Raw genomic sequence first — 16,767 nt, 5'->3', positions numbered from 1 at the left:
ACAGATATTCGCCGCAACTCGCAGAACACCCGTCATCCAAAGAAGGGCAATACATTCTGAGATTGGAGAGGTTCAAGCAATAGAAAGTAGCCTGCAAGTGTTTACGCGTCGCGAAGGTTCCCGCTCGGACGAAAATTTCCCGCTCTTCTCCAAGTTCCAACACCAGTATCAGTGCAGTAGAGTACAACAATGAGTTCATCCCTTCCGCGTCCTCTTGGCCTCCGCACGCGTCTTACTTCGCGTATTACCTGCAGGCGGCTTGTCGGTCTCCGCTGGTTGAGCTACCTCTGTCGCATCGATATCACTCTGTCTCTTCCTTTTCTTGAGAGCCAGGCTACGGCCCCCATTTGGTTCATCGTCAGGGCTGTCAGAACGTACGCCAGCCTTGCCTTCGTTCTTTTTTGCAGCAGGAAGCGCGGATTGCGGCCGACTTGAAGGAACCTTCTTTGCCACAGTCGATTTTCTTTTGCTTTTGCTGCTTTCAGCAACAGGGCCGTCGTCGTCGTCGTCGTCTAGCTGTTTGGCACGTCTCACGGTCTTCCTTGTCGTTCGCGGTTTTGCTGCCGACTTGCTTGCTGTCGGTCTATTGTTCCTGACTCGCTTCGGCTTAACCACTAACGGTTCCTCAGATGACATCCGCCCATCCCAAGTCGCTGTCGGCACTGCCTGGTGAATCGCTGCCTCCTCCGGCACAAGCTGTCTGATGCGGTGGGTGGCAGTATGCAGAGCTCCATCGTCCGATTCCCATCGCGACTTGCCTGTATGGCCAGCAAGCACCCCAGCAATCATTGCATCAAACAGCTCGGTTTGTAACACTTGGTCTTTCTTGGTCTCCAGTGCTGCGAAACTGAGAGTTGCTGCGTCAAATGTGTCCTCAGGGAGAAATTCCTCCAGATCCTCGATCTCAAAGGGGAAAAGAAGACACGACCCGCAGAAATCTATCGCTACTGAATTTCGGCAGCGAGTCTATGGCCAGGTCGATGCGCGATCGGGTCGTTTCATCAACATCCTACAGTGACATCAGGGAGAAAACAAAAAACGGAAAGTAATCGTACATACCCCGAAAATATGATTATGCTCCAGCTTTGCGAAGGCCATTTCGAGTTGATCGTCTGAATCGATAGACTCCGCCGTTGCGAAAGCTTTGAGTGCAACCCAAACCAATGATCCGTCGGCGAGCTTGAGAGCACAGAATAGATCGACATTTGGTGAGTGGGTTGGAAGACAGAATGGTGGCTCTTCCTGGCCAGCATGTTCCATCCACTGAAGCGTTTGATCTAAAGACGTGGTCCGCGCAGCGAGCGGTCGGAACGACTCGAAATCGTATGGTGCGGTTGTCGAGTGTGTAATCTCGTTGGTGTCGAGACGGTGGAAACGGACGAGTGAAGCTGGCTGGTCTGTCCAAGATGGTGGTTCAGAGGGGAAAGAGAAGATCTTGTTCAGTGGACGGTGTGGTTTGAACACCTCGGACAAGTACAAGACAATGCAATGCACCAGGCCCTCCGTCGTTCGTGGAACATTTGTTCGTAAACTGCGAATAAAAGTCGCTGGATGATACGATTTCAACCCGTCTGTTTCGGGGAAGGGCAACAGATGTCGTGCAATCTTGAGAAGCGCAAGGGGTTCGTCGAGTACAATCTGCATCAGATTATCATCGACAAAGCGTGCCCAGCCATCATAAACAAACTTGGTTTGACCGCTTTCAAAGGTATAGGCACCATCTCGAGTGACCATGTAGCGCAGGAGAATGTCGAAGAATAGACCACGTGTCTCTAAAGGACTAAGTTAGTCGCAGCCACTTCTTCTCACCACGATAGCACATACCGTCGGAAATTGTATTTACATTGAATCCGGCGAGGCTGTGCTGCCAAAGTTGAGGATGAACCCCTTCGGCGCGCGAATATAGAGCTGCGTCTACGGGTTTAATACCTAGTAAGGCATGGAGCATGTCGTTCAGGCGGTTATGCGGGTAGTGAAGGCCTTCCATAAGTAGAACACCCATAAAGGCTGAAGTAAATCGGTGCCTAGAAATTCAGTTGAGCGAGGTAAAATCGACAGCACAGCAAGAACCTTCCACGTAGCCATCGCCAAATGCGAGCGACGAGAAATTGACCGGAAGGAGAGTCGCGGAATGTCGGGGGCAAGAGTTTGCGGACATAACTCTCCTGTTGAGCAGGATCATCGAAGGCCCCAGTATCAGAAGTCCAGATGAAGTCGCTCCCAATCGTGTCCACGAATTCCGATTGAGGCAAGTTGATTCCAGAGCAAATAATCGTGCACTGATCATTCGTCAAGTGCTGTAGCGATTTGATGACGATATGGAGCACTTTTTCCTTGTCGCGAAAAATATAGCTTAGGAATTCCAATCCTTGCTGCGCTTCGTCCAATACAATCACGAGTTTTTGGTTGCCTCCGAGGACTCGTTGAATCTTTCGCAAAGCATCACGTATATCGCGACGAAGAGATTCGTTCGTCGTGTTTCCAACTTGGATCATACGAGCCAGTTCGCTGAAAGCATCGATGGTGTACTGACTCAAATTACGTGGATTGAGCTGTAGAAGGAGCCATTGCTTCTTGTGGTCGTCATTCAAGCCCAACTCTTGCACTGTCTCGAGAAAGAGCAAAAATATGGTCAATCGCGCCATCAATATGGACCCAAAGATATGAGTGATCTTCTCAACATTTTCCGCGGTTTTCTCTCGAGAAGATACAACATCGCTCTTGAACCGACGCAGCAGGTGCTCGATATCGAATGAACCCAATTCACCGCTATCCATCTTGAAGGTGAAATAGAAGCCCCAGTGAGAGCACAATCCCTCGTAGCAGATGCGAGTTTTGCCTGTACCAGAGCCATTGACAAGAAATCTACGGAAAATTAGCAGGGGTCGAGGTTTGGAACCGACTCGTACGTGTTCTTTCCAGAAAATATACCAGAAACCCGTGCACTATTCGCCAACTCTCCTAGATGATAGAGAATCATGCATGCATTCAATGGACTGTGGTATGGCTGAGGTATATTAAGAGACGCGAGGAATTCGTTGATCTCCGTTTCTTCGTATACACCCGCAGCTGTCCAGGGTTCGAAGATAGCTCCAGTCATAGCCAGGTCTTGCATCCTCGGTCTGATTTTAGCCAAGTAGTCGTAGCCGGCGGACGGAATGAAAGGGGGGAGAAACGCTACAGAAGAGGTGGTGAGTAGGATAGTCGACACGGTGGAAATGATATCTACCGTAGTCCACAAGGTCGATTAAACTGGTTGCCCCCGTCTGACGGGCCTGTTTCAGTAGTTGATATAGCTTTGGGCGTTGCAATAAGAATTCCTTACACGCAGAGACCTGCGTGAGGTCTTCATCAATTGGTTTCTGGGCCTTCAAGTAAGAAGCCGCAAGGACCACCGACAGGAATTCGGCAGCGACGTCGAGGTTCTCAATTGCAGAGTAGGCAGCAACCAGGGATGCAAGTTGGCTCTCGTTTTCCAGTAGTCGTGGCCCGATATCGTCGACAATGGACTCTGTCATGGTTGTCAAATGTGACTGTTTATGTGACGCGGCGACTTCAAACTTGGAACCCACAATTCTGATGGAAGACGACACTGAATAGGCAACTTGAGGTGGCTGACAACTTTCTGAAGATGGATATCGCGTCTTGTTGTAATGGTTGGCACTGCTGCTCAAATTGGGATTCGCCGTGACATTCACCAGCTTCTCTTAGGAATGTTGCTCGACTTTTCGATGGCTCTAACAATGAACGCTATCTTTAGCGACCAATCGCGACGAGGCTACAAATCCTCTTCGCGACCTTGTTTGCTCTATTGTACTCTGGTCTCCATTGCAAGTCCTTATAAACCGATGTCGTAGTCCATGACTGACAATTTACCCCAGCTTCCTGCCCATACTCGCAAGCTCATCGAGCAACTCCTGACTTTTGGGCAACTATCCTCATGGCTCTGAACTCGGCCGCATGGCAGCTCGGCCTGCCCAAGCAAGCCACCGATCTGTTAGACCAAAACTTCGAATCCATGTGTCGCTTCGTCGCTCCTGACTGGGAAATTCCTGCATGGGTACCAGATACTACTCTGCCACAAGAGCAGTTCCAGTTTTTCCGAGACTTGAAAATCCCCAGTGTTCCAAATGGACCAAACTTCCTATTTCATGAACTTGGAGACTATGGGCATGATCCTGACATGAAATCGCGAATCGAGAATATCTTCCGCCCCAAGGCAACCACGTAAGCACTACCCGCGATGTCCTCAATCAGCAGTACTCATTACTCCAAGCTGTCTTATCAATGCATCGGGGACGGGGAAGACTCGACATAGTCTGGAGGCGTTATGCCTCGAATGGGGCTTCTATCTGTGCTTCAAAGATAAAAGTCTTGACATTGGCTCAGGCGACATGAACGATATCGAAAGGCGACTACGTACCAAGAAAACCTTTACGCCTGTTCTCCCCCCTCGGTCGGATGAAACATATACAACAAAACTAGATGATAATCGTGAACTTGTGGACGACTCATTTTATCATGTCATTCTCGCCCGATTCCTCATCTTCAAACTTTTCCTCACTGCCATTGTGGCAACAGGTCGCCCCATAACCAGAGCTGATAAAAAGCGCTGGACACTACTACAAGCTCACCCTGATTTCCTTGAAGGCACGCTCGATATCTTCCGCTCTCTTGCCTCGATCCTTGATTCTCCGACTCTGGATGAAACGGTGAGGAAGCAACGTTCAGCCATGACGGGGGCCGACTGCAATGTCATCTACAATAGGCTCTCCATCGAGACCCGGGAATTCATCTCGAAACATTATGAACGGGATGCTTCCGAAGCGAAAATAAATCCTAAACCGGACAGGTTTTACTTCGTGGTCGATGAGGCCCAACTCGCCGCACGTATACTCGACCGCGCATTCGCTTCTGCGCGGCCAAACCCCCAAGGCAACTTCGACCTCCGCCCACTTCTCCGGGAATTGATCGCGATTCTCCGAAATTTGAGTCTAGATGAGCATGGTGCCGTTATTACTGGAACAGGCCTTGACATTGAGCTGATACAAGATGCACTGGGGTCTATTTTGTTGAAAGCCGATGTTGAAGGTGATTTGCGATCGGATACTGGCGGCTTTTACGAGGACAAGGCGATGCACAAGGCATACATCACCCGGTTCATGCCCCCAGACCTGATGAGAACGCGAGATGGAGAGCATTTTGTGCAGCGAATGACGAAATGGCTTGCTGGTCGGTGAGTGGATTTTTTGTGGACATTGAATGTGCAATTGATGGAGTCTTCCTGGTCTCATAGCTATCGCACTACCGCGGCATTTTTGCTATATTTCTTACGGAATGGGGGACAGAACCCCCAATTGCTCCTCGACACCTGGATCCATTTTCAAACAAACTTCACCCCAACTGATGGCCCTACGATCCGAAACTTCCTTCCAGCTGATCCGGAAGCCACAAACAGGATGCTAAATCAGTTACAATACAACCGAATTGAAACCAGTACGCACTCTGGCCTATTACAATTTGTTTACTAACTGGGCTTGAAGATTCTGAAATGCTAACCCTCTTCACCAGAGCCGTCCACCATTCATTCATCCGTTCCCAAATCAATACCACTATGTCCAAGTTCGCCCGCAAATTCGTCGAGTACGGATTCGCCCGCTTCCGGGATGGGAAGTGTTCAACTTCCCGAATATACGAACCCCTCATAATTCTTTCGGCAATGTCACGCATGGAGGTGACTTGCAATCAGCGGCGCATCAATCCCATCTCTCCTGGCCAACTTCTCGTCAGTCATACGGAATTAGATGTTGGGGATAAAGATGGTGCCAATAACAACGGCTTTGAGAGCTACGTTGGCCTGGCTCTTGCTGATACATTGGGCGAATTCATACCACTGGACAAAGTTTTCGTCTTCCACAAGAAATATCGACCTAAATGGGCCAACAAGCGTGCGCGTCTTGTGACTGTACAGCAAGACGATCCTTCTGCGGCTCTCACAGTTCACGAAGTCAGTTGGTCACGGGGTCGTGTGCCTGGCGGACATCTTGGCCACAACTGCAATCTTGACGAGACGCTCCAGTGGATGCAGCATCAAGACCCGTTACAAGCCCCCATCTGCTATCCCGACAAGAACATGGGCCCAGACATTCTGTGCAAGCTGCAGTTCGAAGACGAAACGTTCCTGTGGGTTGCAGTCCAGTGCAAAAATTATACCGGTGGGATCAAGCAAAACGATCTGCCCAGGAACATCGCCCAGAAGGCGCGAAAGGCTATCGCGACTGTAACCCCGGCCCACTTTTGGATGTCGCAAACTCAGGAGGTATAGACCAAACAGCTTCATTGATTGTCCGCTGATTCATATATACACAGGGTGAGCTTCGCCCTTATTGTTATAGTAGCCAACCCAAGCTCCGCGAGACCACGGCAAGGGCTCTAGCCAGCCTTTCCCCACCAACCTTGTCCACTCGAAAAAGCAACCGAGCCCACCCTATTAATCTTGACGATCACAGTTTCCCTTTACTCCGCGTTTTGGCTGTTTTTCCTACTGCGGTGGATTTAGAGCGACCCGGGATTTCGTCAGACAACGTGCTGAAAGACGCTGGGCAGCATCCGATTTGCACCATCAACTGGGACTACATGGGAACGAAAGACAAGCGACAGTTCGTCCGTGCTATGGACGATGACTATGAAGAGAAACCCGATGTTGGTGCGAAGGCAAAGCAAAAAACCACACGCAAAGCAAAAACCTCGGCCCCGCTGAAACGCAAGAAAGCCCCGTCGAGCAAAACACCTAAGCGCAAGAAGCAAAAGCGAAGCAAGACGCCTACGGACAGCGACACAGAGATGTCCGATGGGAGCCTATTTTCGGGAAGCTTGCCCCCACTTTCTGAGTCGGATGACAGTGATCCCGATGATGATATGGATGTCGACAGGACCTCTCAAGATACGGATGTTGAACTGGAACCGGACGATGAATTAGATGGAATGGCGTTGGGCTTCAAAAGTAGTTTATCTATGGCATTATAATTTCGAGCACAAACCTGTTGTTTGTGCTTATTATGTGTTAATTTGGGCCTCTGGTAGTGGTATTTAATGTTAACAATGTGTTTATTTGACTTCGTTTTGAAAATTCTACAGTCTCAAGTTAACAATCCCTTGATCCAGTTAGACATACAGTAAGAGTGCCATTGTTGGACTGGTGTTAACATCGACTCTTTCACTTGACAAACGAAACGAAACGAAACTGAAGAACTTTGAAGCCAGGTGGTGTGATGCGTGACTGATCGGAACCCAATGCCTTTGAACTTCATGTTTGTGGTGTTTGCGCCTTTCCCCCATAGCCCAAAGCACTCTCTAACCACCAAGTATATTTTGCCGCATTGATTCGTCTTCTATGTAATTTTTTTCCTGTTTCAGTCTCCCATCTCCCACAGTCGATTGACGAAATTCTTACTTCAGGACACCGCTGGCCGTGGCTGAGGAGGCATCTCATAGCGTTTTCTATCGCGCCTGCGATCCTTGTCGCAAAGCTCATCTAGCTTGTGTAGGGGGGAACCCATGCGCCAGGTGCCAGAGACGAGGAATCACCGAGTCGTGCGTTTGCTCACCCAGCGAAGTCAAGGTCTGTGGGTCGGCGCAGATGACTCGCATGGGCTTGTGTGACCGTGAGATTTAGCGTTCTCGTACCTCTTTGCCAGCGAATGCGAAAGCTCGAAAGCAACAACGTTCCGTGCCCAACAGTAAAATAACGGAACAGGCCACGACACCACCTCGTCAAAATAAACCATTGAGACCAAGCAACGCGTTCTTTCTTTTCCGGTAAGCTCAAGTTCACGACTCGGACAATATTCAACGAGGAACATGCTTCTCTCAACAGCTCGCAATGCTTGCAGATAACTCGAGGTCACCTAGAATCCTCTCAATGCCTCAAATCACGGGTGATCGGAAGAATATGGGGAGCCCTCAGTCCAGAACAGCGGGACGTCTACTTTGAACGCGCTCGGGAAGTCAAGCGAATTCACTTGGAGAAGTACCCCGGCTACAAATACACTCCCAAAAAACGTGAAAACAATCAAGTGGCCCACAAACGAACACGAAAACAGCCCACAGGTGATACCGCCGAGAGTATTCGAATTGCACAGCGTGAAGAAGAGTTTTTGGCAGCAGTTCTGCGGGCCGCAATTGCCAGTTGGCAGGATGAAACGCTAATACCCGAATCTCCCGAGTCGTCGTCTTCCCAATCGACGGAAGGCTCGCTCAGCATTCCATCATTCCTATCGTGCAAGTCCGAAGGAGTGCCAGTGAAAGTACTTCAAGAGCAGGTAATCTGTCGGTAGGTGGTCACCCCAATTCTGACAGCAGAGTAGACACAGGAAACTCGTGATGCATCGAGTGTAGCCAAGTTTGAGTCTTGCTTCGAACCTAAGCCTAATGACCAGATGGAGGAAAGTATCTGGTGTCAGTGGATCAACGACTCGGACCACATTCTGAATTGAAGGTTCTCATGGGTCATTGGCCATGCCCTGCTCCATTGAAGTCAATCGCAAATTACTACATAGGTACGAGTCAAAGTTGTGGGAGTTCATGAGGTGGCCCCAGTATTTACACAATATAAGTACAGCATTGTCAGTAGCTTAGTACATAGTATAGTTATTCATCACGCCTTGAGCCAAGTGCTATCTAAATGCACCGACAAGAAGGGCCCACCGGCGCTTCCGTGCGACTGCACTCGGATCTTCATTCCTGCCTTGGCAAGGTCCACAAACGGCATCAAGTTGTCCTGGTCGAAGAACATGTAATCCGTCACGAGCACGAACTCGCTGAGCCCCTTGCCACCTTCCCAGCGCGCGCGCAGCATCTCAGCGACGACCGCAGTGTCGATCGCGGGCTCGTGGTATCTGTCCACGTGCTCGCGGATGGTGAGTGATTTGAGAGCGGGGAGCAGCTCGGGGTTGGTCGCGAGTGCGCGGGGTAGATTAGTATTGCTAAGTCCGTTACGCATGCTCAGTTCGAGGGTCTGGACTTTCGTCATCTGCTCGAGACAGACTCCAAGCTCAGGGAGAGGCACCGCAGCGTCCACCGCGATGGAAACATCGGTCAAGTTGGGGAACGAGGTGATGAACTGCACGAGCGGTGCGAATTCGTTGTCTGGGCCGAATGAGATGTGGAATTTTTTGAATGGGTAGAGTAGCAGGTGGTCCAAGAGCGGCGTGATGTGGTTTTCCCCAGTGATAGTTAGTGATTTGAGGGCTCGAGGACGGCCAGTTAGTATATCTTCTGCAGCAGAGCGAGGAAGATGGAAGAAAGCAGCAGGCCAAACTGAAAACGTGGCCTCGACAACGCTCGTTGCACATGAGAGCGTGTCGAGGATTTCGGAGGGGTTTAGATTTTCAATGTGGATCTTGGTGAGTTGCCACCAAGGGAGAAGAAGGGTGCGGGGTGCGAATCCGATGAGATGTACCTCTCGCAGTTGTTTCGCTTCGGTGAGGTTCGACAACTTCATGTTTATATTCGCGGAATTCCGCTCTGGCCGCGTCCCTTGTGTCAACAAAATGGTTAGCTTGTTGAGTTGAGGGAAGTCCCAGGGCTCGTCGCGGAGGAGTAGAAGGGGCAGATCGCTCAACGGTCTTACTATCTCAAACTCACGCCAACGAGGAGATGTGCGGCGCAGCAATCTGAACAGCTGCGTTCTTCGCGATCCGTCAAACATGGATGGGGAGGAGGTAGTTGGGGTTGGGTGACTCTGGACAAGAGACACGGACAACGGGGTGTTCTCAGCCCGAATCAAGAAAGTCTCCAGCATTTCCAACAAATGGGGTTTGTGGTAGCAATGGAGGATTTCGGCAGCCACTATGTTTTTCCACAGTGCGGAAAACGAGACGGCAATATTGCGCCACTGTCTGCAAACGTGGGTAAGGAGAATGGGAGCACTGCGAGGATGGGGAAGAGTGTTTGGAGGTGGTAGTGCAAAGCGGAATATCTCGCAAATTAGCTCCGGCGGCAGTTGGTTGAAGAGTGACCTCTCTCTGTTGAAGTCAACGAGGACATCGAGACGTTGGATTCGCAAACGTTCAACGTGGGCAAGTGTGCCGGCAATTTGATCGTCGATGTCCCTCAGTCGTTGGTTTACATCACGTAGTTCTGTGCTGGTCATGGCAAAAGGATGCCACAGGAATTTGGGCGTGTAGGACTGGTTTCGGAATCGTGTGGTTGGTGGCGGAAGACAAAGTTATCGCAACTCGAGTCACAGCGGCACCGCATTTATTATGGCAGGACCGGACCGGGCGGCCCGACAGACAATGGTGTATACGCATTCAAGTACTTGCTTTCGTCTCCGGCTTTCTTAACTTCTCGTACAATTCCTCGATGTTGTCCTCCATCATCGTGTCCAACACCTCCTTCAGATGTTCGCGTGTTAGCAATGGCTCCTCGTTCGGTTGTTCCAACCCCGCCGCCAAAGATTTGAGCTTGTGTTCTTGGTTCAACTTCTTTTCCTCGAATTGCTTATCAGGAATAAAGAAATCCTCGGGCAGCTTGGACGGCATAAGCTCTCCCTCGTCAGGAGCCACCTTTTCCATGATATACCCAAGAATCTAGAGAAAGCGAGTCAAGCTAACGCGAAATACAGTGAAAGGGTATGCCAACCTGTGGACCAGGTATTTTGACGACAAAGCCATTGGAGTATGCCTGGAAGTTGCTCGATGAGGAGTCGTTGGTGCTCGAGTTACTCTGTGAGTACGAGAAACACAAAATGCCTCCAGAAGAGGCCGAGTTACTCGCATCATGCGTCTTGCTGTCCTTTGAAGCACTCTTATCATGAGTGATACGGATGACGATGTCTTTGGCCAAAATGTACGCCACAGGGAAACCGGGCATAAGACCCGTAACTTTCTCTTTCGCGTTGTCGACCCAAGAAATCCCTTTGTTGACCTATTACGAGGAGCATGATCAGAGGAAAAGCATATGATGCGAAGGACATTTCAAGTACCTTGTAGAAGGCATTGGACTGCTTGAAGAACTGGGGCTGGAACCACCCACCGCGATCAACGGTGACAAGGGTAGCACGGAAAGCAAGTTCAATTGTGTCTTTGCTAGCCTTGGTCTCAGAAGCAGAGCTGGCGCTTTCGGACGATGAGCTGCTAGATGCCGAGGCAAACCACAAATTGCACGACCACGACTTGGACTACAAATGAGTTTAGAAGAGAACATCTCAAATCTGTAACAAAGAATTACCGATGCAGATGAATTTGACGAGGACCACTTCTGTCGGGATTCTGAGCTGCTGGTGAATGCTATCGTTTGCCAACGACTGCCGCCAGATGACGCTTCCCCAGGAAGCATGACTGGCGTCTTGGGAAGCTCCGCCTCATCAGTGTTTGGCGGGTCGGGTGGCTTAGTGCCGCCAGTTTTGGCGGTCAATGTCTGCCATCGCAATTGCAGTTCTTTCAAGTCCTCCGTCAACGACTGAATCTGAAGTGAGATCTGACGCTGTTGCTCCTTGGTGTCGGTCGCTATAGCGAGCGCCCGCGCAGCCAACGCCATGGTAAATGCACGAGAGGTAGCATTGAGCCTCGCTTGTGCGTCTTGCACTTTGGATAACATGCCATCCAGCTTGTCGATGGTTGCGTCTGCCCAGGCAAAGACCGTTTTGAAACCGGCCTTATCGACATTCCCCTCTACAGTGAGGAAAGTTTTCGCTGTTTCGATAACATTCGAAGAATAGGCTTTCGCAAGGTCAGTTTGAGCGCTGTCTAGTTCCGTGCGTAGGTCCTCCACTTGTTTTTCCAGTTCAGCGGGATCGCCCTTCGATCCCATTTGTAAGGTGACAAGTTGAGAATTGAGCACGTCGAGTTGTTGGGATTTAGCCTTGATCTGCTGTCGAATGACTTCAGGATCTTGTGTTAGATCCTCCATGGTAAACGACGTCGACAACCCTTCGAACCAGTCTAAAGGCGAGAGTTGAACTGGATACACCTTCATACTGCCATCCAACGACGACATTGACGCCTCGCGTAGAGAATCCTTGGCGCTCTGGAAGGAATGAGCGTCGATCAGCTTCAAGCAATTAACACCTACCTGGAGGGCTGCCGCGGGACTTGCAATATCCAGGTAACCAAGATATTCCTTGATGGTGTGTAGATGGCCACGAACAACTGCGTCATTGTACTTCTCAGCCAGCAGCGACTGTCGCGATGCCGTGATATGAGCAAGTTTGCGAGTAAGTTCATTGAGGGCTTTTTTCGATTCATTCGTCCCTAGATCACTCTGATTGAAATCAGCTTTTCACATAAAAGATGGAGGGCTTGCTGACCGCGTTCGCTTGTTTGATAAGAGCGTCGCGTTCAATTTGCCAGTCCTGTTTGGCGTATAGATACTCGTTCATAAGCAGCTGGCTGAGTTCGATCCGATTGATGGTGTTTTTCGTATCGGGGGGTTCATCCTTCCGGTTCTTGTTCTCCTCCGCTAAACGATGGTCAACATTCCGTTATACAACAGGTGCAGGACTGACCAATTTGTTCAGCGGTCTTAGTCCCGAGACTGAGTGCGAGTGCGTTTGCCTCATCTCTGAGGCGTTCTCGATGACGGGCCTGAATATCCTTGATCCACTGCGATGACGGAACCTCTTTTGTGAGCCAATCACGAATTTCAGCTTGCTGCGCCCCAAGACCATTCGGAACAAATTTGGGCAGTAGGTTGTTCAAAAGCTAAGTAGCAAGGTCAGACAAAGCTTTCCTGAGCGATGGATGAGGCACCTGTTCGTAGACGATCGATAAATTAGTCCCGTTTGGCCCGCCGACCGTATCCTGCAGGTCATACAGCTGGTCAACAAGACGAAACTCAGATTCGTTGACCACGATGGGCTTGACAAATTGCCCATTGATGCCAGCTTCCGAGGTATCCCAAGCATATGAGTTTTGATCAAGAAACCGACCCGGGAACTGGAGAACGAACTGTTGGTTGCCCCCTGGGTTGAAGAACTGCTTCAAGGTTTGCACCAATTCATACAAAAATCCAGCCGCCTGGCCATTTGACGATCCATCGTCCTTGGCCTCGTCGGCGTCGAGTCGATGTGTTTCGCCATCATCGTTCCGAAGGCCGCGTAAGTCCGAATCGCGATGTGGCCCAGTTAGGGGTGGAGGAGGTTGAGCTAGTCGGGGAGCAAGATTGATATCAAGAGCGATGCCGCTCCGGATCCTCTTGATCTCAGTTGTGTTCACTTCACTGGGGGTCGCGACGGCAAGTGCGACCTTGGTCAAAAGTGTCTCTGCATCTGGAGGAGAAAACTGCATTTGCCGCAACGCCCGTGCAAATGCGCCGCGAGCGTCTCCGTTATCCGGATACATGAGCTGTTGAATGTCTTCAGTCAAGGAATTTAAGTGGAGAGGTATACATACGCGAAGAAGAGCCAGGTCCGTATTCGAGGGTTTTTGATTGTACTTAGGTTGGGAGAGCTTTGGATACGGTTTGTTACGGTGCAGCATAATGCTATCGGGATCCAGCTATCAATCAATGGTCAGAAAAGGGGTACCTATATAGAGCACAACAAACCATAGTAGCAACCAAAATTCGGCTGATGGTATTGCCCGCGCCAACAATTGAGGAGGTCGAGGAGTCGTGTTCGTGTGAAAGCCCAAATACATGGCCGACTTCATGATAAACCGCACGCGTCATCTCTGTCAAATGCTTCTCGGAGACTTCGTGGGCCGAGTGCTGAGGCAAACCCCCGAGGAAAGTCGTCGCGTATGCCGGAGCACCGGGTTTGGGAAAACCATCAAACTTGCGAGCATGTGCGCCGGTATATGACCAGCCCCAGACTAGTGCTTCTGGTGATTTTCGCACTGGGGGACCAAAAGCAATGCGTATATCCACCCGCTGACGATCCTGTTCCTTCGAGAAGTCAGCCAAGGTCATAAAATCGTCAGGGACCTCTTCGAGGACGATAGAGGCATGCTTCATATACTGTGAGATGACGTCTTTGACGAATTGTTTTCGATAGGGAGTGGGGGCACAGTCTCTCTCGCTCTGATTTGGTTTAGAGGGAGAGGCCTTCCAGGGTAAGAACCCATAGGTGATGCGTTCGTAGGGTTGCCACAACTGGTCTTGGGCCTCGATGAAGCCATCCGGCCTGCTTGCAGAACCTTTCGCAACGGCATCATCACAAATTGATGATGCACACCACGCATTTGCCGGCTCAAAGGCGGGATCTGACACTCATCAGCGTTGAACGAGCAGGAAACAAGATCTCCACCTATCAGTGGGCCCGTTTTATCCGCAAGGTTATGCCCCACCGGTGGACTCGTCGAAAGTTGACCACGACGATCATTTTTATTGAATGCAGTCGCGATGTTGGACCAAAGAATGACATTGAGTTCCTCGTCAATTTTGTTGTCTTGACCAATAACTCTGTCAGCCAGACCGAGTAGAGTGTTGCGATCTTCTGGGTAAAAGCTGAATGCATTAAGAGCGGCAGCAAACTTTCCGTCGCTGCGACCATTATCTGGGTATAAAAGCTTGAAGCAAGTTGAGAGATCATGATATCTCAAGAGGTGATCAATGCACTCACGCGCAGTACGTCAAGATCAGTCGGAGAGGGGGAAGTATTGAGCTCTAGCTTTGTGGGATCTTTGGAAGGATAAAACATGACGCTCTTCGTGTCCACCTAAAAATCATCGTCAGCAACGAGTTTAAATGTGAAACGATCACGTGCCAAGAATGACAGCAACGAGCTAACGACATTTTGCGAGTTCTTAAGTTGAGAAGAGGGGGGGTCAGCCACATGTAGCAATCCTATTGAAGACTGAGAGGAGGATTACACAGCAGCAGCGGACGCACCAAGGACGTGGCCAAGCTCATGATAGATGCTCGCAGTTGCACGATCACTCTCCGGCACAGGGAGATTGGTGGATTCCGTCAAAGGCTGTCCACCCAGCCATAACGTAGCATATTTGGGACCGGGAGCCCCATAGGCATTACCGGGACCGGCAAACTCGAACGTTGTAATTTTTTTCCCATTCTGCGACCACCCATACCGCACCTTCCCATCGACTTTCTCCAGATTACCGAATGCAATGCGAAGAGGGCATTTGGCGCGATCAGAAGCTTTGGAGAAGTCCAATGAACGAAACTCGTCCCCTTCGACTTCGACGAAAACGAGGGAAGTGTGCTCCATATAGAGCTTGAGCGCATTGCGAACGCGAATCTTGCGGAATTCTGTGGCTTCACAGCCTCGTTCACTGATGTCGAAAAACCCAAATTTTATCTGCTGGTGCGGAAGCCAGAGACGTTGTCTTGCGCTGATTTCTCGCAGGCCGTCACCCGTTGCGCCAGCGTCGATTTGGTCGTCAAAGGTCAAACACCACTCATCCGTTGGCTGCTCGAGAGGTGAATCGGGTGGGTGTTGATTGGATTTTCTTGGTAGAGTTCCATTTGAAGCTCCATTCGGAACTGGGCCTGGCTTTGACGTTGTCTTGTTAATTCGCGCAGTGAGTTGGAATGCGTTGAACAAGGCCCGGACGGCAATGATTTCACCGGTCTTATGGGCGTCTAAAATGCTCTGCGTGGTTTCTTGGTCGACTGAGGAAACTTTCAAAGCATATTCAAGTGTCCATTCGAGAGCAGATTCATGTGGCTTAGGACGAGGATAGTTGATGATCATAAAGGCCTTGTCCTGAAGTGAGAGTTCGTAGTTCATCTTCACATCGACCCCTTCAGCGGCCAGTTGCGACGGAATCGGATATCTTGGTCATATCAGCAGGGAAAAGCGAGGGAATAATAGCACAGGACATACTTCATGATTGAAGTCGAGTCGACCTCGCTATAATTAGAAAGGCTTGTATTGTTATAGACGTCAAGGATGTTGGCTTTCGTCGTGTCCTTGCTCCAACCTTGCGTGGCTTGGCTGAACGCGTAGACCTCTTCTTCTTTCAGTTTGACGCTTCCGCCTTGAGCTGGGCTTTGATGCTCTAGTTCGATATTGGTTCAGCGGCCCAAGAAGCAAACGCGCAACTTGCCATGAAATAATCCAAGACAGTGACCGAATAAATGCAAGACGAGGCCGCGATCGCTGTCAGTAATTTCAGGAGTGTCGTCGAGCCATCCTATGTTCATTGTTGGCTTAGGACTATCAATTTCGTTATTGGCCTTTCCGACTGTGATGTGTTAAAAATGGTGGTGGAGAGCCAGGAGAGCGGAACGCACCATAGCTCCAAGAGCCTTGGGCCGGATTGAAAGAGATGCGGATTGTACCCGTCTCTTCGCGCTGAAAGGTAATATTGGCGTAGGGAGTCCTATGCAATGTTCATTTAACAGTCAAAAAGAATAGCTGAGCGAGTGAACGAACCATTCGAGGAGAATTTTCTCGACTTTCCCTTGCCGGTTTGGTGTTCCATCGCTGAAGGAAAAGGTTATGGTCTAGCACCATTATTGAGCTATAAAACATGGATGAAACGAGTGACGCACCGCCCCACTGTCCCATAGATAGTCGAGTCTTGTGCTGACAGCGTCCCTTCGTGAACCGGAGGGCCCATTACCAAGAGCACCAATAACTAGTTCATCGACTATACCGTCCTTTTGCTGCGTTTCTGAGACGGCAATTGTGCATGCCTGGAGACCAATTTTGTCTGTAGACATGGTGAAGACTGGTCAGAGCGAGGAATACCGTTCGCTTTCTATGGCGCACCTTTTATCCTCCACAAGAATGTTACCAGTCAAGATTGATTAATCTTCGTGTTGGAGAGCGCGTCAACTTTTGAGGTCATGTACAATGAG

At 50.1% G+C, this 16,767-nt stretch overlaps 4 protein-coding genes across 4 annotated transcripts; 1 reads left to right on the top strand and 3 right to left on the bottom strand.

Annotated features, from left to right (window-relative positions):
- Nucleotides 1–195: 195 nt before the first annotated feature.
- On the bottom strand, nt 196–3,518 carry MIND_00890400 (uncharacterized protein; the record flags this gene model as incomplete). The annotated part of the gene is made up of 9 exons (XM_037365552.1): nt 196–873; nt 926–1,009; nt 1,060–1,772; nt 1,825–2,024; nt 2,071–2,865; nt 2,910–3,177; nt 3,230–3,275; nt 3,326–3,335; nt 3,400–3,518. 9 exons carry the CDS (start codon nt 3,516–3,518, stop codon nt 196–198), a joined length of 2,913 nt encoding a protein of 970 aa, XP_037218794.1.
- Nucleotides 3,519–3,940: 422 nt separating this feature from the next.
- On the top strand, nt 3,941–7,026 carry MIND_00890300 (uncharacterized protein; the record flags this gene model as incomplete). Its single annotated transcript, XM_037365551.1, has 5 exons — nt 3,941–4,227; nt 4,277–5,236; nt 5,297–5,496; nt 5,544–6,319; nt 6,370–7,026. 5 exons carry the CDS (start codon nt 3,941–3,943, stop codon nt 7,024–7,026), a joined length of 2,880 nt encoding a protein of 959 aa, XP_037218793.1.
- Nucleotides 7,027–8,656: 1,630 nt separating this feature from the next.
- MIND_00890200 (uncharacterized protein) lies at nt 8,657–10,153 on the bottom strand (the record flags this gene model as incomplete). The annotated part of the gene is made up of 1 exon (XM_037365550.1): nt 8,657–10,153. One exon carries the CDS (start codon nt 10,151–10,153, stop codon nt 8,657–8,659), a length of 1,497 nt encoding a protein of 498 aa, XP_037218792.1.
- A 160-nt stretch (nt 10,154–10,313) lies between these two features.
- On the bottom strand, nt 10,314–16,629 carry MIND_00890100 (ZnMc domain-containing protein; the record flags this gene model as incomplete). Its single annotated transcript, XM_037365549.1, has 19 exons — nt 10,314–10,592; nt 10,645–10,929; nt 10,988–11,182; nt 11,233–12,030; nt 12,076–12,264; nt 12,311–12,462; nt 12,509–12,704; nt 12,753–13,346; nt 13,395–13,499; nt 13,549–14,204; nt 14,249–14,510; nt 14,564–14,659; nt 14,708–14,787; nt 14,833–15,737; nt 15,788–15,962; nt 16,011–16,148; nt 16,198–16,286; nt 16,340–16,410; nt 16,459–16,629. The coding sequence occupies 19 exons, from the start codon at nt 16,627–16,629 to the stop codon at nt 10,314–10,316; spliced, it is 5,436 nt and encodes a 1,811-aa protein (XP_037218791.1).
- Nucleotides 16,630–16,767: the final 138 nt, after the last annotated feature.

This window comes from Mycena indigotica (genome assembly GCF_014461135.1).
Source record: "Mycena indigotica strain 171206Taipei chromosome Unknown Mind.scaff0007, whole genome shotgun sequence".
Taxonomy (NCBI): Eukaryota; Fungi; Basidiomycota; class Agaricomycetes; order Agaricales; family Mycenaceae; genus Mycena; species Mycena indigotica.
The sequence above is the reverse complement of the archived record's forward strand: the minus strand, read 5'-3'. Positions and strand labels throughout refer to the sequence as shown.